Source organism: Candoia aspera, chromosome 14, assembly GCF_035149785.1.
Source record: "Candoia aspera isolate rCanAsp1 chromosome 14, rCanAsp1.hap2, whole genome shotgun sequence".
Taxonomy (NCBI): domain Eukaryota; kingdom Metazoa; phylum Chordata; class Lepidosauria; order Squamata; family Boidae; genus Candoia; species Candoia aspera.
Window position 1 is genome coordinate 2,064,237 of NC_086166.1, and position 23,644 is coordinate 2,087,880.

The window sequence follows — 23,644 nt, forward strand, 5'->3', positions numbered from 1 at the left end:
CCCTCCAAAGCAGTGGGGGTGTGAACAATTACCTTTGTTTTCTAACAGAATACACACAAACACACTCTTTCAGGCTGAACCAGTCACACAATTATGCGTTTTTCTCCTTCCTAGAAGGAGGTGGACGGAGAACAGCAAAACAATTCAGGCATTTTTACAGCAGAAATTTCACCCCCCTCCCCATCTCCCAAGGAGCAGGAGCAGGCTGGTTTTAAGGGCAAATAATAATAATAATAAATGAAGGTTTCAAGTTAGAAGGATGCAAAACGGCCTTTTGTTTCAAAGCGAACCTGACCCTTTCGGCTGCCCCTTTATCGCTTTGCACACACCACACACTCGAGTGAATATTTTCCATATTAGCTTGCAGATGGTGGAGCAGGGGTGAAGGAGGGGGCAGGAAACAGGCAGGCAGCTCCCTCCTTCCCATAATAGGATTGTGAGCATGGATGTTAGCCGCGGCGCAGGAAGGAGCGCGCCGTTAAATCCTTACGCCCGTTTGCACACTCGCACACAGCCCCGGCCGCACCTCCCTCGCCGCTTCTATATTGATAAACAGCCGCACAACGCACAGGGCAGAGGAGCCGCGCTTCGAAAACGCACGCTCGTCTCTGCCAGGCCCGATTTCTCCATTCCACTCTTAAAGGACTCCGGCTGCGCCACGAATTTCCCTAACCGGGGACGTCGGGAAGCCGCATTATTAATCCTTCGCCAGGCGCCCGACGCTGCCTTTGAGATGGCGGATCAAGCCTTTGAAATGCGAGGCCTTTGGCGTTTCAAGATTCTATCCCTCAAGGGGAAAGGTGGGGGGGGAACCCGTCTCGCTCGCAGCTCGAGTTTAAACTAGGCCCGGGCCGAGCAAAGGGGCCGGCGGCGGCTCTTTTGTTTCGAGTTTTCTTTCGTGGGCTAGATCAGGAAGAAGAAAACGACAGAAAGTAACCGGGAGGTAAAAACAAACAGAACCAAGTAAACCAAAAGTATCTCCTTTGAGGTTCAGGAAGGAAGCGCGCGCTGATTACCGGCCGGAGAGCGGGGGAAAACCTTCGGTAGGAATCCGCAGTCAGTTTTCCCCCATGCAAGAGTCAAACAGGGGCATTTCTTCTCGCCCCCGAAGCTGGGGTTTGCAAAGCGGCTTTCGCATCAGCCCCCCGCCCGCGACAGCCCACCGGCTGGGCCTCCCGGCTCGCTTTCTGCCCCCCCACCCCCCGTGATTCGAGGCGCCTTTTCGAGCCCTGCAAATCTTTAGAGCTGGGACCAGCGCGCGCCTCCCCACCCCGAAGGCCTTACCTGGCTCAAATCTTCGTCGTTCAGCAGGTGCGATTCCCGAGGCTTGAAGCAATTCTGACACTTGCTTTTATTAAAAATGTTCGCCTGGAATTTCCGGCAGGGGTTCTCTTTCGCAGCCATAGCTTGGCCTCCCCGGGGGGGCGGGGGAGAACCAGAAAACTCAGACCCCCCCCAAAGGGCGGCGGCGGCGGCGGCTGCTTCTCACTTCAGTCTTTTCGCGAAAGGAGCGCAGGGGAGGCCCCTCCCGCGCCACGGATCTCCGGCCCCGCGCACCGGGGTCCGAGGAGGTCGTCGGAAAGGCGGAGGGTCCGCCCGCTACGCCTCGCCTGCGCCGCGGGCGTCTCTCGGCGAGCGATCCGCGGCCATCCAGGTGCCCCAAGCGGGCCACATCCCACGGCTGGGTCCCCCCAGCGGCGAAGCGGGAGCGCGGGCTCCGACGCGGCAGGCGAGCTCCGGCGGGGGGAGGGGGGGTGCCGAGCGGGGCGCCGGAGTAGGGAGAGCCTCCAGCTGCCGGGGCAGGCGGGCCCCGCGCGAGGCCGATCAATCCGCGCGCCGGCCCGAGGCGCCCTCGCCGCGCGCGCCGCCCGGGGCTGCCCGGGCGCTCCCCGCAGACGGCCGCGGCTCCAGCGCCCCGAGGGGCCGCGGGCGATCCATGCTCCGGCTGCCCCCGGCGGAGGAGGCCACTCCAGGGCTCAGTCCGAAGTCAGGCGGGGGTCGCCGGCCAGGGCGAGGGAGGGGCAGGGGGCAGACCCGGCCCGCCGGGGTGCAGAGCGGCTCTCCTCCGGCCCAAGACCCGGCGGGCGGGCGGCGGCGCGATCCGGGCCAGCTCAGCAGCGCCGCCCCGGAGCAGCTCCGGATCCCGGCGGCGGCGGCTCGCGAAGGGCCCGCTCCCCGCTCCGGCCGCCTCTCCCAAGCCGCAGGCCGGCCCTCCGCGCGGGGAGGGGGCAGGGAAGGAGCCGGGAGGGGGCGGCGGCGGCGGCCTCCAGCGAGAGGGAAACGCCTCGCTTCCTCGGCCCCCCTTTCTGCCCCCTCCTCCTCCTCCTCCCCCTCCCCCCGTTGGATGTGATGCTTTGGAAATCACGGGGCGCGCAACGCTGCGCCTGCAGAGCGGCCCCCGGTCCGGCCAGGCTCTCGCGCGGGCAGCGGCCGCTGCTTCGCAAAGGTTACCGGGGGGGGGGGGGAGAAGTCTGGAAAGCGGCGGGGGGGGAGGTCCGGGAAGGTCCTCACGCGCTCGCGGGGCACCGGGAGGAAAGGGGGGAGTCCTCCGCCTCTCGCTGCTTTCTTCGCGCCCCCCCCCTTTTTTTTGATAATTGACTTTGCCGGCGCTCCAATCGCGGGGAGGCTTGGCTGCTAACAAAGGACTCCCACCCAATCGGGAGAGAGGCTGAGCCAGAGGCGGGTCCCTCCCGCCCTCCACGTAATGTGCGAAAGCGCACACAATGCGCACCGAGGCGGGGGGGGGGCGGCGGCGTAGTGGTTCAGGCTTGGTGGACGCGCGCGGTGGACAGCGCTTCGGGGGGGAGGGCCCGTGGCGTGAGCGAGTGGGGGGCTGGCGGGCTGCGGGGGGCTTTCAGTCGCCTGCGCTGGGGGCTTCGCGACCGGGTTCGGGAATGGCCTTTTGCGAAGCGCCGGTGCCCGTGGCAGGCGGCTGGCCGGAGCCGAAAACGGTGCCACCGGAGTTGGAATCCCTCCGGGGACCCTTCCTTGCCCGGGGGCGAGAGCGGCAGGCAGAGGCCGCCACGCAGGTCCTCGTCTCCGCGTCTTCCTTGCCATCTTTAGTGCCCCCCAGAAATCTGCACGCGGGGCTGCTGGAAAGCAAAGACGCGGGCGCGCACCGAGGAGCCCACTTGCGACTTGCTCAGGAAAATCTATTTGGGGCCCTTTAAGGGGAAGGGCAGGGGGGGGGGCTCTCGTAACCCTTTCACCCCAACTGCCCTTGGATAAAACAGTCCTTCTCAGTATCCGGGCGGGCACAGGCAATTGGCAGCAGCGAGTGGCAGAAAACACCCGCGCACACATGCACACCCCAAGGCAAAGAGAAAGGGCAGACTTTAGGCCCACCGAAAACTCACTCTGCCCTGTCTTCTTTCCCCTCTCTCTCAACAGGCAGAGAAGCAGGGGAGCTGGGCATTAATCAAAATGCAAACACCTGCCTAGAAGTCTTGGCAGCCGGAGAGCTGGGTTAGTTGAGGGGGACAAAAAGCCAGGAGTCCAACAGCCCGTTCTGACTGACGAATTTTATTCAAAGGTGTCAGCTTCCGGAAACTACAGCTCGCTTGGTCAGAGGCATCCATCAGAGCCTCGGAATAAAGTGTGTTAATCAGAAACGGTCCTCCTGGTTTCTTCCTTGGTTGCATCCGGCTAAATAAGGTTGACTTCTGGCTTGCGGCACTTGAGTTTCAGGGGTTTTCTCTGGAGCCAGAGACAACGGTAGTCGTTGGATCGGGTGTGCTGATCGATGACTGCAATCAGTTGGGTTTGATTTGGGTTGGATAAAAAAATGTGCACCTTTCATGTTCTCTTTTTTTTTAACATGGAAAACCAGGCCAAACTTGCAAAAAAGGTGGAGACGCACCCCAGGGCTGATTTTTTTTCCTCTTCTGGCCTTCCCACAGGTGCTCTTACTCCAAATTCAGCCTCAGCAAATCAAACTTTCTCATTAATTTTAGGAACAAAAGATGCTGCCTTAGATCAGGCTGGCAGTGCACCTTGCATAGTCATCTCCCCAATCTTTCTACACTTTGGAAATGAACTTTTCCCCAACCTGGTTGGAAAAGTGCCCATTTCTGCTGCCCATAGAGGTGAGTCAGCTCTCTCCCTATAGGTAGTCCTTGCTTAATGACCACAATGGGGACCAGAATTTCAGTTGCTAAGCAAAGGGTCATTAAGTGAATCCAACCCGATTTTACAAGATTTTTTGCGGTGGTGGTGAAGTGAATCACCACAGTCGTTAAGCAAACCACATGGTCCTTAAATGAATCACGCAATTTCCCTATTGATTTTGCTTGCCGGAAGCTGGCTGGGAAGTTCGAAAATGGTGATTGCGTGACGGCAGGATGCTGCAATGGTCCTAAACGCGAATGGTTGCCAAGCACCCAAATCGTGATCACGTGACCATGGGGACTAAATGTGAGGACTGGCCGCAAGTCAGTTTTTCAGCACTGTTGTAAGTCTGAACCATCGTTAAACATAGTGTCATTAAGCAAGGACTACCTGTATATTCTTTTTCCATTGGGCCTTGAGAGGGGCCTGACCCCATTCAGTGACAAACAGCTAGATCAGTGATCAGTTTCCCTTTCTTACAAACGATTGTTAAGTCCTGAAGTTCTCTACTTGGTTCACATGAAACTTGCATTCTCACTCCTGCTTGTAGAAAATACATTTAAAGAAGGAAAACTTCCGTTAAAAGGTACTGGAGGGCTAGCACTGATGGAAGACACCCAGGATTTTCCTACAGATGTGAACCTGTGGGTAATTTTCTACGTTCTTCAGCTTGGCTGGATGCAAGTTCATCTTCTGATATGGGGAAACCCAGGGCTGCCATTTCAGAAAATAAAGAGAGTCTCTTTGGGGCCTACCCATGAAAATTGGGGGCCCTCAGATTGTTTTAAGATGTCTCAGATAATGTGGGGAGGACCTGGGATTGCTGCTCTCCACATTGGCCTTTCTCAGTTGGGTGTCCTCCAGGTGCGATAGACTACAAACCCCATCAGCCTCAGCCTGAGATGAGGTATAAGCCAGGACCTCTGGAAGGCACATCTTTTCTTCCCTCAAAGCTACACATCTGCCCTTGTCAAATTTCTCACGTTCCTGCCCTATAAGCACCTTTTGGGGGCGCAGGCCTGGGATCACCCCCAGTGTACGAGGTCGCAGCTCTGCATCTACCGTCCAGCTTGACTTTGGCCCGGGGAGGGGGCAAGAAGCTGAAAGGAGCGTTCGGCCTTTCCACAAGGAGCAAAGCGGCCCTTGCACCAGAGCCACAGGTGCGGAATGGGAATCCCTGCGCTCTTCCGGCTTCTGCTTTCTCCCTTTTCTCCAATTCCGATGGGTGGAGGTTCTGGCCAAGGGCCAGCAATTCAATGGGAATTCACTGAAACGTACCCTTTGCGCTGGTTCCTCACTGGCTTTTTTGGCTCATTAACCAACACTTTTTTTTTTTCTGCTTTAAAGTCCAAGGTGCTTTGCAGAAACGAGGACATTCCAGCCAGGAGAACTGCACCTTACCCTGTGTTTGCTCGGCGGTGTGATAATCCCCTTCTGCCTCTGCATTAGAAACTCCTTAGCATGTTTGCTTACTAGATTCCTTTCAAGTGTGTGACAAAGCACCCAGATCCACCCAATGCTTAATTTTGAAAGTAGACATAATCTCTCTCTCGCACAGACACACACTCACACGAAGGCCCTTGTTCCTGCTGGAAGCTTTTAGCCTCTTACTCCAGGGGGAGGTTGGCTTTTCAGGGTGTGAAACGAGAATTCATTTTGTAAATGGTATTTTTAACAATTGGAGTTTGAAGAAGCAGGAGAAGAAGAGCATTGATGCTTTGAACTTTGGTGTTGGAGAACGCTCCTGACAGCCCCCCCTCCAAAAAAAACGATAAACACATCAATCCAGAGTTTTCACCTGAGACACACATGACCAGGCTCGAATGATCCTACTTCAGACACATTGTGTGAAGATGCAGCTCTCTGGAGAAGTCCAGAATGCTGGGAAAGGTGGAAAGAAGGAGAATGAGAGGATGACCAGCGGCCAGGGGGCGGGACTCAGTTGCAGTGGCAATGAGTCCACTGTTGGAAGATCTGGAGGACCAGGTTGGGGACGGATCATCCTGGAGAAGGTCTATCTACTCCACACCTGTAATTCCAGCATTGGGATGATGTTAAATCCTAGGAGCAAACTACAAAATGCTGCAAGATCAAGTCGTCATCCTGGTAGGAGCAGGTCCTTCTCCATATCATGTAACTTTTTCTTACTCAAGCAGAACAGCACTGTTTGGTGAAGGGCCTAGCTTGCTCCTGGTGGCTGGCCAGCCAGCCAGCCAGCCAACCCAACTCTGCGTTGTCATAAGACTAATGAATAAATACGAACACAATTGTGGTTTGTTTACAACTGGGCAGACCTTGCACTGCATCAAAGGTGGCTTTGATCACTTTCAGAAGACCTTCGCCACCTGCGCCCAGACCAAATGAATTTAATCTCCTGCATTGAATGATAAATAAACCCACAAAATGGTGAGATTGTTCTTTCCCTGAACACTGAAGCTTTTTTTTTTTGAAGTAAATCATGCAAAGACCAGCTCCCAGAAAGAGGCGCACCAGAACCAGGCTGGATGGTGGACTAAAGTAGGAAGGGGTTTAATTCTTTACCAATGTGATCATTCTTTAATAAAATGTCATAAGCAATAGTTAAATGCTTGTATTGATGCTGAAATGGGACTTCCAGCCAAACAATATATAATACTCTACTCTGCCTAATACTAAATGGTATTTGGGCAGCATCGTCTGCTGCTATAGAGTTGGGAAAAGCAGCTTTTCATTGCACTGTTCAATTCAAAAATTCTTCTAGCTCATTATAGTGGTGAATGTATCTCTGGTGACTATATCTATGGGTTTCGCAACCAGTTTGGTGCGGTTAACAGCACTGGGTAGAAACTGGGAGATGGTGCATCTTAGTCCTGCCTTAAGCATGGAAGCCAGCTGGTGACCTTGGGCCAGTCCCCCCCTCTCAGCCCTAGGAAGGCGGCGGCCAGGGCCAACCACTTCCAAAAATGTTGCTAAGAATCAAGACTGACTTGAAGGCACAAAATTATAAAATGGTATCTGTGGGCTTAGGACACCTTCCAATCCTCCCTGTTTGGTGATTCAGGCATCAATATGCCTGTTATCAACCATGACACCAGCAGAAAGTCAGCAGAAGCTCAGCAGAAGTAGTCCTGACAATCCTGGCAAGGTGAGGTCCATCGGATCGTGAAGCATCTGGAATGGGTTTGAGGGTGGCTGTGTCTGAATTTGCAGGACATACCCACTAGACCAGGCTAGGATACAGGAAGATGTGACCCCAAGGAGGAGACCCCATTCCTGACCACGCCGCATTCCCCCAGTGCAGTTTGTTCTGCATCAAGCATCTCCATCAATGGAAATTAAGCGTGGGATGAAATGTTTGAGATGCTCCACCCCTTCCTGACAGGCATCCTCGGGCAGACAGACAGAAGACGACCAGGCCTGGCTTAGTTTCGCTGCTGAATCCAGGGGATAGGGGACTGAAAAGCAGAGTCAGGTGCAAACACATGCTTACAAGCTGGGTGAGCGAGCTACCACTGACCCATATCCTGTGTTCAGAGGCCCACATAATATAAATCTTGACCTCCAGTGTTATAAAACCTTGCATAGAGGGGCAAGGTTGTTGCTGAGGCGAAACATCTGGAAGACACAGGCTCGGATTGGGTTTACCTGTTCCAGCCAATACCCTTACGAGGCTCTGAAAGTGGGTTATCATTAACCTGCCTGTTCCTGAAATGTGAGTTTGGCGCCAGCAGCCGCAAAGAGCCTTGCCACTGCCCTTTCCCAAGAAATAATAATGGTATCGCCGGCTGGGTAGGTCCTGCCTGAGTTAGTCAAACATCAAACTGGACTGAATTCTATCTGTGCAGTCACTGCAGATGCTGGGGGTGTCTCGCAGAAGAGCAAGGCAGGAAGTACAAAGATTTCTGCGCTTTCTGTCTTTTTCTAAAAGCAGCAGTCCACCTTGCTGGCCGTAAGCCAATGACCATCAAACCCTGACTGAGAAGCCAAATGTTACCCACCATGCTGGTCTAGCATCACCTCTGTTCTATCTCAAGACAGATGTACACCGTCTATCAAAGTCACCTGGCCTCACCCTGTACAACCGACTTCCCTCCTGCCTACATTTTCAACCTGCTGCACACCCAACTTTCCTTCCAGTCCGCCTCCCTCTCTGACAAAATATTTACAAAGAAGTTGCAAAGCTGGGCGGAAGACGGAGGGTCTGATTCTCACAGGCACTGGCCCCTTTGCGTTTCCCACACCCAGCAGGTGGTGCAAACATGCAGAACTGCTTTCTTTGAGGCAGATCTTAGCAAGGGAAAGGTACGTTCACACTGAGCTTGCCAAGGGTGGTTTCCAATCCAGCTCAGCTCCACTGAGTGTGGCAATACTGACCCCCAGAGTCTGTCCAGCAGCATCCGTCCCCAGAATGATAGCCTCCCACTTCCTTCTAACATTTAATGCCTTGATTATGTGCCATCAAGTCAGTATCAACTCTTAGCGATGAGAGCCAGTTTGGTCTAGTGGCTAAGGTGCTGGGCTAGAAACCGGGAGTCTGTGAGTTCTAGTCCTGCCTGAAGCATGAAAGCCGGCTGGGTGACCTCGGTCCAGTCGCTCTCTCTCAGCCCAACTCGGTGCAATGTAGACTATCCTCCTTGTGGTGCACCCCGGGCAACGTGACTTGTCACAGTTAAATAGTCTACACATCTGGCTGCTGGACCTCACAAGGATTTCCCAGCAAGAAAAAAAGCAGCATGAACACCAGACTGCTATGCCATACGATTAAAAAAAAAAAAACTCTTAGCGACCACTAAAATCTAAGATAGATCTTCTCCAGGAGGATCTGTACCCCACCAGGCACTTCAGGTCTCCCAACATTGCACCCATCACCCCTGTAACTGAGTCCATCCTCCTTGCTGCTGGTTGTCCTCTTCCTCTCTTTCCTTCCACCTTTCCCAGCATTATGAACTTCTCAAGAGAGCTGGGTCTTTGGATAATGGGTCCACCATATGATCATCTGTGCCTAGAGTGTGAACTCTGGGTTGATTTGTTCAATGGTCCATTGGTTTGTTTTCATGGGTGCCCATCATATTCTCCAACACTGAAGTTCAAAAGGGTCAATAGTCTTCCTATCCCGCTTCTTCAAGTCGTCCTTGTGCACACAACTCAATCTATTTCATACTGACAGCCAGGCCAACATTCCTATCACAGATGTGCACACATGTTTGGGGCACTGTGGCTCAGAAATTAGGATCCCAAGGTTCTTGAGAAGTAAGAAATTGCTTTCAGATCGTGCTGCCATTCCAGATCTCCTCCTCCTCCTCCCTCCGTCTCTCTCCGCAAGTTCAGTTCAGAGTTGCATGCTAACCCAGTGCAAGATCTACCATGGCTTGAGCCCCATCTCAGGACCACGTCACCAAGAGTGAGGGTCTTAAGCACCGGTGACCCATGTTGAGTGTCCAAGCAGAAGAACCATTTCCCATGATCTGTGGTTCAGGAGTTGGCTGGGGAGATGCTGCTTTTGAGCCCTGTTCAAGCAAGCAAAGTGTTCGGACATGACCGACTGGCATCCTGCAGGATCTGTCAAGCTCATGTCTTTTCCTAGCTCCATCCTTGGTTGTGGAAAATCAAGTTCCTGCTCCATGAAAAGACCAGAAGGGAGCAGCAGAGCTTAAGGACTGAGCAAGGGACAGTCCTAGCTCTCCTGTCACCACTGGGTGGCAGCAGAGTGAAACAGAGGAACTGATAGCGTCGCCTAAATACAAAACCATTCCCAAATATTAGAACTTATTGCAAGTTTTCCAAAGAGGCATAAAGATAAAATGGATGTGGTGGGAGAGAAGCCGGGGAAGAACCAGAGGCCCGAAATAAGCACGATGGACCGAGGTTTCATGTTACGCTGGGCTGCATCTCCCATTATCAGTTGTTAAGGACGATGGGAATTGTAGTCCAGCACAGCTGCAGGACACCAGTTTGCAGAAACTTGCCTGATGCCCCCTTCGTAAACATGTTTTTTCTGCCCCTTTTATCCTTATGTGCATGTTTACATAGGTGTTTAGATGACTGTGTTTGGATCTTTCAACAGGATGGATCATTAACATGCTTTCATTTATGGTTTGAATATTATCTCTCCTCACTTCCCTTTCCCAATAAATATAAGAAGCACTTGGGGGGGATTCAGGTTGGACACTAGACAGCAACTAAAATGTGGATTTAGTTAGCCGTTTAATATGCAAGAGTTTGGGACTTCCATGATGTAGATAGTACATGCCACCCTCCAGTGTGTTTAATGGGCTGTTCTTGTTTGGGAAACACAAAACCCATCTTGGGTTCACAGAACCAACTGCACAGATTCAAACCCCCAAATTCGTAAAAAATAATTGCTATATGTAACCTGGTTTTTCAAGAAACAGACGGTTACTGCGACTGGACACAAACAGCTCAGCCAATCTGCAATACATTTTAATGATAGTAGCATTAAATTTAGCATCATCTCTAAATTTAATGACAATTTAGAGATGATGCGCATGCCCAGGAATTTTCCAAAGTATACAAAACCATATTTGTTAATCTCCTTAGATCAGTGTTTTCTCAACCCTGGGAACTTTAAGATGGGTGGACTTCAACTCCCAGAATGCCCCAGCCAGCAGCTGGCTGGGGCATTCTGGGAGTTGAAGTCCACCCATCTTAAAGTTCCCAAGGTTAAGAAACACTGCCTTAGATGCTTTGGGACACTTGCACTGAAGGACTCCAAATTACTTTTAGATCCTGTGAGAGAAGAAAACAGATGGACAAGAATAACAGAACTACCAAGACTTGCAACGATATCGTGAAAATAGGTAGGCAGTAATCAAATGAAGCCGATGCAGCCTGGTAACTCGCAAACTTATTTACAGGGCTAATGTAGACTTTTTTTTTCCCAGCTGATAAGCTTTCACTCTCACCGAGCGATCAATAACCAGCATCTGGGCTATGCCATTTTAGGCTACGGATGGTGCTATTGGGGATATCAGACCGTGGACGTTGCTCCCCCTAAAAATAAAAACAACAAAGGATCGTAAACTACGATGTTAAAGATAAGGACGTTCAGCTTGTGTCCTGGCAAGCTTTGTATTTTATTTCTGTGGGAAGGAGAAGGGTAAAGGGTCTTCAGAGGCGTTGCCCCACCATGCCCACGTGAGAAGGGTGGGTTGTAAAGAGCCACAGGGTTGTGCAAAGAACGTAAGAAAGTTGGCAAGGGGCCACTGGCAAAGCCCTGTGGTAGGAATGCCATCTTGGTGCACGGTGGGGCTCTTCTTTCTATCACTGGAAACCACTGGCTGCCCCCTGAGTTGGCCGTCCTAGATGGTGGGCGCAGCACGGGTCAAATACGGCTGAGGCCGCCGAGTGAAGGCAGGATCGATCATAAGCTCCAAGTCCGCTTCGCTCATTCCAGGAGGGGGTCGAAAGGTGAATCGCTGGAGCAATCCCACCACAAACAGGAAGAGTTCCATCCTGGCCAGGCTTTCTCCCAGGCAGTTCCTGCGACCTGTAACAAGCACCCCACGGAAATGGTCATTTTGAAAGAGGAGGAGAAGCAAAAGGCAGAAAGTCTGCAGTGCGGTCAGCTGAGTTCTGTCTTCACGGCGGATCTCCTTGAAACGTTGTGGCGCGTACGGCGGCGTTCCTGGGCTTGAAGCACTACGGCACCGGCTCAGACGAGAGATGCCCCAAAGTTCTGGGGGGACAGAAGTCCAGGCTGGGGCTCCCTAATAGCCTAGAGGGGGTTTGGGTCTCACTGAGGGTGGGAAGAAGCCCCCATCTTCTTACTCACTGTCCCCAGCTGGCAAAGCTAGTAAAGATACCAGGAGATTAAGGGTAGCGATGGAACACAAAGGTCCAAGCCCTTTTAAACATCTTAACTCTTCCAAGAAAGGGTAAACCTTTGGAGAGCCAATTTGGTTCCAGACCCTGGAGGAGCAGGTAGACATCCCTGGTGCTGTCCAAAACCCTGGTGCTCCAACCAGAGCAATCTGTGCTCTTTGAGCTATCTAGCCAGATGACTATGGGCCTCTTCATCCCCTGGAAACCTCCTCTTGGTTTCTCCGCCAAAAGACAGGCTGTAGACTGATCCCAGCCAGCCTCGTCTCCCCTTTCCTTGGGGTGGATTTTGGAGTTGCCCCTCATTCCCAGGGAGGAGGGGGCGCATTCCGGGCAGATAAGAGGTTTCACAGTCTGGATTCTGTTCGTGGGAAAGCTTTGGGGTAGCTCCGTCCTAGCGCCTCGCTGACTATATACATTTAGGTTAGGTAGAGCACCTTCAATCTGGCAAGATTTTGTCTGTATGGCAAGAGCAATAAAGAACTAGAATTGAAGACATCAACTCAGTGTGGTTCTTGGCCTGTTTCCCTTGACATTTAATTTAATTTAATTTATTTTCTATCCCGCCTTTATTATTTTTATAAATAACTCAAGGCGGCAAACATGCCTAATGTTCCTTCCTCCTCCTATTTTCCCTACAACAACCCTGTGAGGTGAGTTGGGCTGAGAGAGAGCGACTGGCCCAAGGGCACCCAGCCGGCTTTCGTGCCTAAGGCGGGACTAGAACTCCCCGTCTCCCGGTTTCTAGCCCGGCACCTTCACCACTAGGCCATACTGGCTCCCTACTGACATTCCTGGGCCTTCAGTCCCTCCTAACCCACAGGACAGAAATTGTCATGAGTACTGATGACAGAAATGGTCTTCTTCACCCACCTATTGAGAAAGCCACGAAGGCTTCTTTCTTCACAAAGTTCCCCTCAGCATCCAGAAAATGGCTGGGGTTAAACTGGCTGGGAGTCTCCCACTGGGTTTCGTCATAAAGGGAGGACGTGAGAGAAGGAATCACAGCTGTTCCCTGGAGCACAAGCAGATTGGGAGAAATGAATTCGGGGATGGATGAATTCCATCTCCCACATTTCCAGAGAAGAAGGGAAAGGTTCAAGGTAGGCATCATGGCAGGGTTACCGAACCCGGCTGGTCAAACTCCACATAAACGTGCAGATTCATGCTCAGCTCCATTCTCAGCAAAGCTTCATCTGACCAGACTTCTCCCCTGCAGCTTGGGACTCTGAGCACAGCCTGGCACGTACCTTTGGAATGAAGTAGCCCCGAAAGTGTATGTCCACGGAGGTGCAGCGGGGCAAATGCGGCACGACAGAAGCAACCCTCTGCACCTCATGAATCACGGCGTTCGCGAAGGGCATCCGCTTCCTGTCTTCATAGACCGGTAGACGGTCTGATCCAAGGACTCTCCGGATTTCATCTTGCACCTTCCCTGCAGGAAGAGCGGTCTGAGAGTGAGGACCAGAAAGCCAAAACCCCTTTCCCTCATCAGCCCTGGCGAGGCAGTCATGTTCTTTGGCTGTTTGTTCAACTGCAGGAAGCCAAGTTGATGCCTGAGGACAACTCTGCTCTTCCACATCTTAGCAAGTTGGGTCCTATTCCAAAGCATTCTACTTGCTGGCCTCCAAGGGCCACTGCCAAGCCATCAGAAACCCCTATTAACCACCATCTAAACCAGTGTTTCTCAGCCTTGGCAACTAGAAGATGTGTGGACTTCAACTCCCAGAATTCTGGAAGCTGGTCCACACATCTTCAAGTTGCCAAGGTTGAGAAACACTGGTCTAAACTTTTGAGGAACTTGACTGGTACCTATGCTTCTCCTTCCCTATGCCAGTGACTCTGTGGGTCTTGGCTAGCTTGGAGCTGTTTCTGGCCACTTGGATTTGTAATGTTCTCCTGGATGCCATTAACAGATGGGATGGGAGAGGAAGCCCCAATGTTTGAAGGAAGAAAACGGTGGGAGGGATAAACCTGGCTCAACAACCTCTCCTAGGCTATCCTTGACTAATGGGGATCCCCCCGCCCCCCGATTCAGCCCCAAATCAGGTGGCTTAGCAAAAGAGAATTCTAGCTTACTCTGGATCTCAGGGTACTTCATCATCAGCAGAATGGCCCACTGCAGAGTGGTGGCAGTGGTCTCCGTCCCAGCCATGACGAGGTCAAGAACTGAGGCCATGATATTGGAGCTGTGAAATATGTTCTTCTCACCATTCTCGTCCTTAAACACAAGAGGCAATGTTTGTGGTTGATTTACACAGGAGTTGGGGAAAATTTTCCTTTAAAAAAAGAAACTCTGCTCAAACAGAGTTTTGAAAACCTGACTCTCAAAGCTTTTGGGGGTGTTGTTCCACATGTCTGGAAGACTGCCCCAAGGAATGGGAAACAATAAAATGATACAACAAAACCTGACAGTAGAAATTTCTGAATCAAGGATGGAAATTACTGATTTTGGGGGTGGGTGGGGAAGCAACAGGTTCAACCATGCAATGGAATGCTCCTAGGACAGATTGAGAGAGCTTCTGAGGAGAGAACGTCCTTGATTAATGGACCTGCAACAACCTTCTTGAGGACGTCCACTGTGGCTCCTCACAGTTGTCCTCTAAGAGGCTGTGAAAGCCATTGGTGGACTGGGAAAATAGATGGGGTGTGTGTGTGACAGGAATTGTAATCCAACCCATCTCAGAGACACAGATGGGGAAAGATTATTTTAGGATGTTTTCTGTTGTAGCTTAATGGAGTAGACCAACAACACCCAAGTTGGAAAGCATGGAAGAAAAGGGTGGAAGAAAATGGTACCTCTAGTTGTTGTCTGAACAGCATGGAGTCAATATAGCTTTGTAGCTGATTCCCACTTAGTGTCTCCTTGCTGGTTTGGATGTACCTCTGTAGGATGGCACACGTTTCTTCAATTTTTTTCAAGAGCATTTTAGGGGTTTTGAGAAGGCACCCAAGGAACGGATAGACATTAAACAGCTGCAAACAAATCAAGGTAAAGTTTATAGACAAGAATGAGGTTGTCATGATTATGTCACCGTAGCGCCTGTTAATTTGTTGTTGTTTATTCGTTTAGTTGCTTCCGACTCTTCGTGACTTCATGGACCAGCCCACGCCAGAGCTTCCTGTTGGTCATAAACACCTCCAGTTCCCCCAGGGACAAATCCATCACCTCTAGAAGCCTGTTAATTTAACTTGTGCCTAAAAGGAATCTCTTCAGTCAACCTTTTTGGGCTCTTCACCTGAGGTTTGCACAAGAGAAAATGGGTGCTTCAGAGGTTTAACTACGGAAATCATTCCAAAAGCTATCCGAATGCTAAAACTGGAATTCACCATTTTGAAGGTATGGCTCAAGTTCTTCAAGAGCAGCTATTCTCCTTCTCTTTAAAAAATAAGTACATAAATCTCCAGACAAGTGAATTGAAAAGGCCATTGATTGGCCTTTTCTAGGCACCACCCATAAATGCAAATTTGAAACACACTGGATTAAGGGAAAACAACAAAAAGCTGATGCAGCAGATGAAACTCCTTTTGAAATGGGAGCAATTTGGGGAAAAAAACACACACCCCTCAACAACTTATCGGTGGCCCTTTTTGAAATTTGATAGGATACAAATTAGTTGAAGCCAAGTATCCCAGGGCAACAGCCTCTTTAGCATTTAAAAAAAATGATTCTGGAAATTCCAGAACTTGGTAGTGGGGCTTAACCCCCCTAAAATGAAACCAGGAGCAAATGGAAAAGCTTAGAATGCCTTGTCCTTCTCTTCTGCAAAGCAGATGTGGATTCCATCGATAAAAGGAAGAAGTCATAAACGGAACGCATCATTCCAAGTGGAGAATTGCATTTGGCAACCTCCCTGCCAAATGACTTTCTGGCGTGCTGTGACTCCTGCAAACCTCTTTCTGCCTCGCTGGATTGGAGTTATGGGACCCAAAGCCAACACATCCAGAGGCCTTAAATGTGGGGCCCTGTTTCCTCTGTTTCCAAAAGGCCTGAACATTTCTACTTTCCTCACAAAGAGTTGTTCCAAGCCACTCATTCTGGTTACTCTTTCCTGCATGTTAGTCCATCCACACTCATCTGTTTCTGATGCAGGAACCAGAAGAGTGCAAAGTATTCCAGATGTGACCACTTTATAGATCAATATAAGGCACCCCAATACTCCAGGTCAGGGTTTCTCCACCAGGGCGCTGTGGCACCCTCGGGTTCTGCGAGAGGTCACGAGGGGTTCCCAGGGAGATCGATTTATTTAAAAAATTATTTCAAATCCGGGCAACTTCACATGGAAGAGGTAAGTCTCATTCTTTACTTTTAGTTTGAGAGCACTGTGAATGCATATCTACAGGCCTACCCATGAAACAAATATAATAATTTTGCAACTTCTGGTCTATCTTTGAGCCTGAATGTGCAGGGGTTCCTTCCCCGAGACCTGAAAGATATTTCAAGGGTTCCTCCAGGGTCAAAAGGTTGAGAAAGGTCCTTCTGACTCTCTTCCCTCCTGATGATCCCTGCCATCTTGGTACAGCTTGGGGGCAAACTTGGAGAAAAAGGCTGCTATCAAAATTTAAGAGCAGCAAGCAACCTCTTTGGATCTCAGGCCTGGAAGCAGATTTTTTTTATCAGCATCATCATCATCAAATTTATACACCACCCATCTCATTATAAAAGTGACTTTCCAGTCTGGCTCCAGATTTTCCAGACTGGAGCCTCGTGGCACAAAGGAAAGAACCCAAGTTTCATCCAGATTGAAAAAGGTTCCTTTCTGCCACATTTGGGTTTAATTTAAAAACATCAGTCCAGGCTGTGCTGTTGGATCTGCGTGGGAGGAATGTGCAGACTTCCAGAGCAAACCAAATTCTGCCAAAGGACTGGCATGCATGGAGAGGAAAAGGCTCCAGGCAAAAACACTTGAAAAAATGGAAAAATCTTCCATGGAAAGATGGTTCCAATTTTTCCATTTGGGGAAAAATGTCGGTCTCAGGCAACGGATGTTCCTTGATTCCTTGCCAAACAGAATTGTGGTGGTTCTGAACCTGATACATGATATGAAAATGGAAGTCTTCTTTCAACAGATCAGACCATTCAATCCCTTGTGCTATTTCCAGACGCATCAAGTTGTTTTCCATTTGGATATGACCTTGATGCCCTTTTAGATGGTCCTCATCATCTGGCATTGAAAGGTAAACTGCTTATGAACACTGAGGTGCCATTTTGCTGTCCTAACCTGTGTTTCTCATGAAATTGTCTGACCCTTTCTGATCCTCATACCATCTTCCTCCCTGCTGCCTTTTTACCATGTATATACAGGTAGTCCTCACTTAACGACCACAATTGGGACTGGAATTTCAGTTGCTAAGCTAAGTGGTCATTAAGCAAATCTGACTCAATTTTATGATCTTTTTTTGCAGCGGTCGTTAAGCGAATCATTGCAGTCATTAAGCAAACCATGTGGTTGTTAAGTACATCACACAGTTCCCCGTTGATTTTGCTTGCAATCACACAACCACAGGATGCTGCAATGGTTGTAAGTGTGAGGACTGGTCACAAGTCGGTTTTTCCAGCACTGTCGTAAGTCCGAACTGTCACTAAACAAATGGTTGTTAAGAGAGGACTACCTGTACTTCTCACTTGTGATTGTTATAGATTTACTGCTGCAAAATGATGTTTCCAGGACAAGAGCAGAGGGGATGTCACAACGTGGCTCTGTATTGTTTCTAAAACCAGCAGCAACTGAAAACCAACTCCAGATGCTTTTTGCTATGAAAAACAAAGGAAAGGCCATCTCACATGTAAATATGGAGATCCCAGAAGAGTCATCACTTCATCAATGAGTCTTAAGAGAGTAATGAAAGTTGGGTCAGCATAGTCAAACCTGTCTCCAAACAGTATGATGAAGGTGATATTTGTTGGAGCTGCAGAAAAGGTCTTTAGTGAAAAAGGCTCACCTTGAAAAAGAGGAGGAGGAGGAACAGAAGATGATTAGAGGAGCATACGAGGGACATAGAACCCAGGATGAGGAGCAAAGGAAGTGCCTCACCTTTAAAGGAGTTGACCTTCTCAACCAGGAAATTTAGCTCTTCAAGCATCTTTCCTTCGATCAGGGAGGAGCCCATCCCAAGATTCCGAATGCTAGACAAGGTGAATCGCCGGGTGTCCTTCCACAGTTCCCCAACAGAGAAGAACATACCTGAGGAATAAATTCCCTTCATACATAACACAGTTTGGACCCAGGATCAGAGGAGGATCATCCCGCATAGAAGAAAAGTCCTTCAAAGGTCTCCTAACTGATCACCCTCACTTCTTTTCATACTCACTCCCCGGAGCAGAGAGAAAACACGAACGAAGCTGGCCAGAAACTCAAACCTATCTGTCAGCAGGAACCTTTCGACAACAAAAGGCACCAAGAATGGATGCATCCTCTGTTGATGCACCACAAAGGGGAATGTCAACTCAAAGGCTGTTTGCTAATGTAGGGTGCTCTCCAGCCCAACTCCTCCTGTTCAAGAGGCTTTTTGGCTGACTAGGTTCTCCTATCTCCCTTGCCTTGATGGTAAGAGCAAATATGTAAGTATCTCTCTGTGTGTGTATGTGTTTATCTTCAAGACTGGTGAGAACAGAAGACAGGCCAATGGCAAATCAAATAAAATCTTTATTATGGCCAAAGACCAGTACAAAGTCAACAGCAATGGTGTTTAGTTGCACTGCAGTTGGAGTGCTCCTCAAGCATGATCTCTCAAGCACTTCTCTCTGCTTTCCAGGGATTTTTTTTAAATAAAGCATGATAAAAGAACATGTGAAAGGAAGAGCACCCAAATTCTGCACCTCCCCTACTCTCCTTCAGTTGCATCTTTGGAAGGATGGAATCTTAAGATCTTATTCCCAAGCGCGGTTACCGTTCCCATGCTGGATCCGTGAGAATATGGGGATCGGGGGCCTGTCAATAAACTCATTTCCCTTGCTCAGGAGTGCCTCTTTCACAGCCTTGTAGCCAACCAGCACCACAACTTTCTGTAAACCAAAATGGAATGTGAAGACCGGGCCGTATTTTTTGGAAAGCTGGAGGAGGAAGCGGAAGAGAAGAAGATGAGGTTCAGAACCAATCACATACTGTTGCTGAGCATCTGAAGCTTGTGAAATGAAAACCAGGAGGACCCTGATAGCCCTTCTGATGAACAAATGTTATTAGAAGGCATAAGCTTTCCAAAGATTGATAAAGTTTGTTAGTTGGAAAAGGCACTACCAAACACCTTCAGATTTTTGGCTCCTCTCCTACAAGACCTACCGTGAATGAAAACAGTCCTTACAGTCTAAACCAAGGCAAGTAAGAAGCCAATTGTGTTTCTTGGGAGAGGAACCCACCACCAGGGTCCGAAAAGGCCCTCTCTGAAGCACCCACCTCCTGGGCCCCTCTGGGTGGAAGAACATAAGGACAGAGTCTCTGGCATGGTAAAGGTACCTCTGAGCTAACTGCACTGAGGAGAAAGAACAGCCAAGGACTCTGGTCATCGTGTCTTCTTATGAACCTCCTGGAAGCTGTTGTGGAAAATTAGATGGACCCAAGGCCCTCTGACAGAAAGCTCTGTGATATCACATCACACTTTGGCCTCTCCAAGTCTCAGGCGGAGAAACATCTTTCCATCATTTGCTCGCTGCTACTTTAAGTGAGAGCTTGAACCTGCAATTCTCTGCATGTGCTCTATCTACAGGTGCATTTAAGCACAATCAGCCTTGTTCTGAGTGTTTATTTGGTACACAGCCCTCCTAACGCAGGTGACATAACACACTGCCTTAGACACACCACTTCTACAACCGGCGGATTCCTAAAGAAGATGGTTAGCCTTCTGGGAGAGCAAGAATACAACCTGTGAAACCGCATCAGAGTTGGGTTTCCAGAGGGAGTCATCAAGGCTAGGAGCTCCAACCCACAACATTAAAACCCACCAAAATGCGAAGTGAACTTTAAAGTGGGTATATGTGGTACCTGCCTGCTGTGAGTCTTAGCACTGGATTAGCAAGAGAACCCAAATGCAGCAGCTTTGAAAAATAGCTTTCTTTCCAGCTGACGTGCAAAAATGCTCAGACTGTGACCACGCCAGAGTTTTCTGACATATGGTGCAGAATAACACAGCAGCAGTCCCTGTTTCCACTCTTGCGTTTCTCTGAGCAAAGCAAAGAGGTGCAAAATCTAAAGGGGGAAGAATGGATATTATACAGTCCATGTGTCCAGCCATATGTTGTTATACTGTTTCCTAATATAAGGACTCTAGACAGGCCCTTATATATCTCGTCGTGAAGAAATTTCCAGGTAGTGAGTGTGGTTTCTATTTAATGCTGCTTCTTTCCGACAAAGGCTCAAAAATATCCTCCCAAGTTGCCCATGTTTTGTGCTACCATCTGCACGATACGCTGCACCATTACTTAGGTTTAGAATTTCTTAAAATAGTATTTTATGATTTATTTCAGTATTTTTATTCTTAAATTATTTTTAGATCTTACCATATTGTTTTTGTTTTGTGTGTGTATATGAATGTGATGCTGCTATTACTAGGCATTTTGATTGTATCTGGCCTTAGGGCTGTAATAAACTTGAACTGAACTGATATTATACAGTCCATGCGATATTTGGGAAAATGTGGTCAGGTTCGTGAAGTTTCAGATTGTTCATGGACCCCTAAATGTTCATTATATGAAAATAATTGAATACATTTAATAAATATTACTTTAACTACTGTGGTAGTACCATGAATAACCACCACCACCATCACCACCACCCCTTGGGGATTACCGACCACTTTGGGGAACCTTAATTATCAGTATTTTTAATCAGTTTCTATCTAGCTTCACTTCTTAAGCCATTCATGGGTTTTTAATTTAAATTTTTCATGTGTTAGTACTTGATATACAAGTGATATGCTTAGACTCTTCGTAATATCTAAAAATTGTTTCTCTTTTGCTTTGTTCCTATTTGCCATTAATTAATTAATTAATTAACTTTTGTTAATAGTTTGTTGCTGGTTGTTGATGTTGTTTTGTAATTGTTGGGTTGTTGTTTTTGGCATTTTTGTTATTTTGAAAAAAAGCTCATGAAATAAACAAAAGACACTTGCCATTAAGAATAATGTTTCATTCATCTGATAAAAGGGAACTCCACTGCAGAAAAGCTGTTCATGTTTAAGGTATGATAAAACTTGCTGATTTCGCCACAATGTGCCTTCACTTCTGGGAACCTTTTATTATTATCAGTGCTGTATTTGTTCTGCTTAGATAGGAACCCTAATCCATGAAACTATTTCTGTTCACCCCAAGCAAAGATATTTTGGTAAATGTGACTCCATAAACCCTCTAGGACAATCCCCATCTGCCAAAACGCTCTTTCCAACGCAACCCTAAAAATCTACTAGAGTTCTGCCCTCCTGGACATCATGTGCTCTAAAGAGACATCGGAAGAAATGGAGAATATTCATCCCTAACATTTATTCCCAGGCCAATATGGATTATTTTATTATATTTCTATTTTATTGTATTATTGTATTTGGAATGGTTTTAAATTTTAACCTTGTTTTATTGTAAGCTGCCCAGAGTCCCCCTGTGAGGGGGAGATGGGTGGTGAATAAATTTATAAAGAAATAGGAGCAGAAATTAAATATGATTTCAACCAAAGTTCAACCTCTCCATCTATAGCGTTACATCTCTATAGCTTTGCTTCTCAACTCTATCATTGCAAAGTCTTAGATTACATTCCAAGTCATCACTGCTGACCACAGAAGGTTTTACAACCGCCCCTTTGCCCCTTACCTTCATAAATGAGATGTCTTGCCTTTGAATATTTATCAGATGCAAATTGCCGATGATAGGGAGTGGGGAGGGTCCTGGAGGCATACGTTGAGATGACCACCTAAGGCTGCTCCAAAACAGGCTGGCTGATAATAGCAGTAGAATCAAGGAGAAAATTGTGGTTGGGCTGAGGAGGAATGATAACCAAGGAGCCATGTGGAGCAAGGGTCTGGAGATGAGGAACAGGAAAAAACTCTGATGGAGCAAGCTTAGAAAAGGAGTTTTTATCTGGTGAGCAATCTACTTGGCAAGTCTTATAGCATTTGTGAAATTGCGAAAATCTGTGTTCCAGTCCTCTTTACAAGCCCTCCCCCAGTAGCTTGGCTATCTAACTCAAAGAATCAAAGTCTCTTAGATAGTTTAAAGATGGAAATCACGCTGTTACTCAATGAGGCATCTGCTGTTCTTGAGACTTGGAGAGTCCGTCCCAAATTTAGTCATATTTTTGCAATATGAGATTGCACCATGAAGAATTTGAGCCATTAGATGCAATGATTTAAGGCACATTCTGTTTCCCATTTGCACTTTTTAAAAAAGAATTCAGAGAATTCATTTCATCTGAAACTGGACATCTATCAAAAAGAGCACATTCAGCCAAGAGAACAAGGGAGTGTTAGGTGAAATCCTCAAGACAAAGGATTAGGAGGTAGGTGTTAACTTTCAGTGCAGGTTGGCAAGAATGCAGAGTCTTCTGAGATGCTGGACTTTTGTAACTCATCAGGGCAATACTTGGTGGAATGAGCAGGGACTTGGCTGGTTTTGTAACAGATGCTTCCATCTCCTTCATCTGAGAATTCCTCCTTCCTCTGCATGCCTTCTTGCCTTCCATCTTTTTGGAGCAGTCTTTGATACAGAAAACCCAACTACTGCCCAACCTATGCTTGGACATGGATTTTGACTTTCTCAATCCATGACTTGCAGGTCTGATCCTGCAGGACCCTTGCTTTGCACAGAGGATCCAAAAAGTCTCAGAATACTGACATTCAAGGGGAATGGGAGGTCCCCCACCCAAGGGCTCCTCCTTATCTTGAAGCCCAGAGTTACCGTTGTGAGATGGACAGCCATATAAATCACATAAATGAATAAAGTCAGCCTCACGGAAGCTTCTCACATAGGGGATGTTTTTCTTGGAACAGTAATCTCTCTGCAAATGGACTCTCGGTGCCTCCAGGTCAAGACACAAACCATATTCATTGAGTGTTCAAACTCTGCAATTCGACAGTCATTTCTTGCTGCCCTTGTCCACCATTTAACCGTTTCCTCTTCCCATGACGTACTGAAACATAGTTGATTTCCAGCTGTTTGTCCTCGATTATTTATTAATGGTTCACATACAGTAATGATGCTCCCCTATCAAAGGAACAAGACCTTCCTCTGTCTGTTGCCTTCTGGCTCCATCATCTCTCAACAGCCATTTTATAAATTCAGAATCCAAACAGCAGTTAGAAGTTAGTGCCTCAGAGTACGGCAAGGGAGACCCAAGCTATTTCCCATTAGGCAGGGTTGTTGTGAGGATAATAGACGAAGATGCAGGAAAAGCCACAGATATGAGCTTGAGTTCCATGAATGAACGGCAGGATTAAAAAAAAAGGGAGATGCAGAGATTTTTTTTAAAAAAAGAGAGACCCAGACTAGCAAGCAGAGTTCTGTGGTAACCAATTGTTACCTGCAACTTTTATAATGGTTAACACAAAATAATTGAATTTGGGACTCTACACATGAAAGCAAGGAGCCACCACTAAGGTCCTTCTCAATACATCCAGGTCCTGCAGGCATTCACTGATTCAGGATTTGGAACTCAGGGGAGAAAAAGCCGTGGACTTTGCCTCTGTCTTTTAGGTAAAACATGCTCAGCATCCTCTCCACAGTGTTTAGGTTGCCTGGGGC

General features: G+C 48.3%; 2 protein-coding genes across 5 annotated transcripts in view; both read right to left on the reverse strand.

Moving 5' to 3' along the window:
- Positions 1-1,994, reverse strand: part of MPRIP (myosin phosphatase Rho interacting protein) — an 88,583-nt gene extending 86,589 nt beyond the window's left edge. For 2 of the 4 annotated variants that reach the window (XM_063314886.1, XM_063314885.1), the window contains exon 1: positions 1,285-1,994. In XM_063314886.1, coding sequence (XP_063170956.1) covers positions 1,285-1,404 — 120 coding nt within the window. In that variant the 5' untranslated portion in view covers positions 1,405-1,994. The remainder of the gene's footprint in view (positions 1-1,284) is intronic. The other 2 variants (XM_063314887.1, XM_063314888.1) reach the window with 1 other exon arrangement.
- An 8,517-nt stretch (positions 1,995-10,511) lies between these two features.
- Positions 10,512-22,130, reverse strand: LOC134505483 (cytochrome P450 2W1-like). The gene is made up of 9 exons (XM_063315198.1): positions 21,719-22,130; positions 18,817-18,979; positions 17,961-18,110; positions 17,711-17,868; positions 14,725-14,901; positions 14,005-14,146; positions 13,176-13,360; positions 12,799-12,940; positions 10,512-11,593 (listed from the first exon to the last, which is right to left on the reverse strand). Exons 1-9 carry the CDS (start codon positions 21,911-21,913, stop codon positions 11,406-11,408), a joined length of 1,500 nt encoding a protein of 499 aa, XP_063171268.1. The 5' UTR covers positions 21,914-22,130; the 3' UTR covers positions 10,512-11,405.
- Between the last annotated feature and the right edge of the window lie 1,514 nt (positions 22,131-23,644).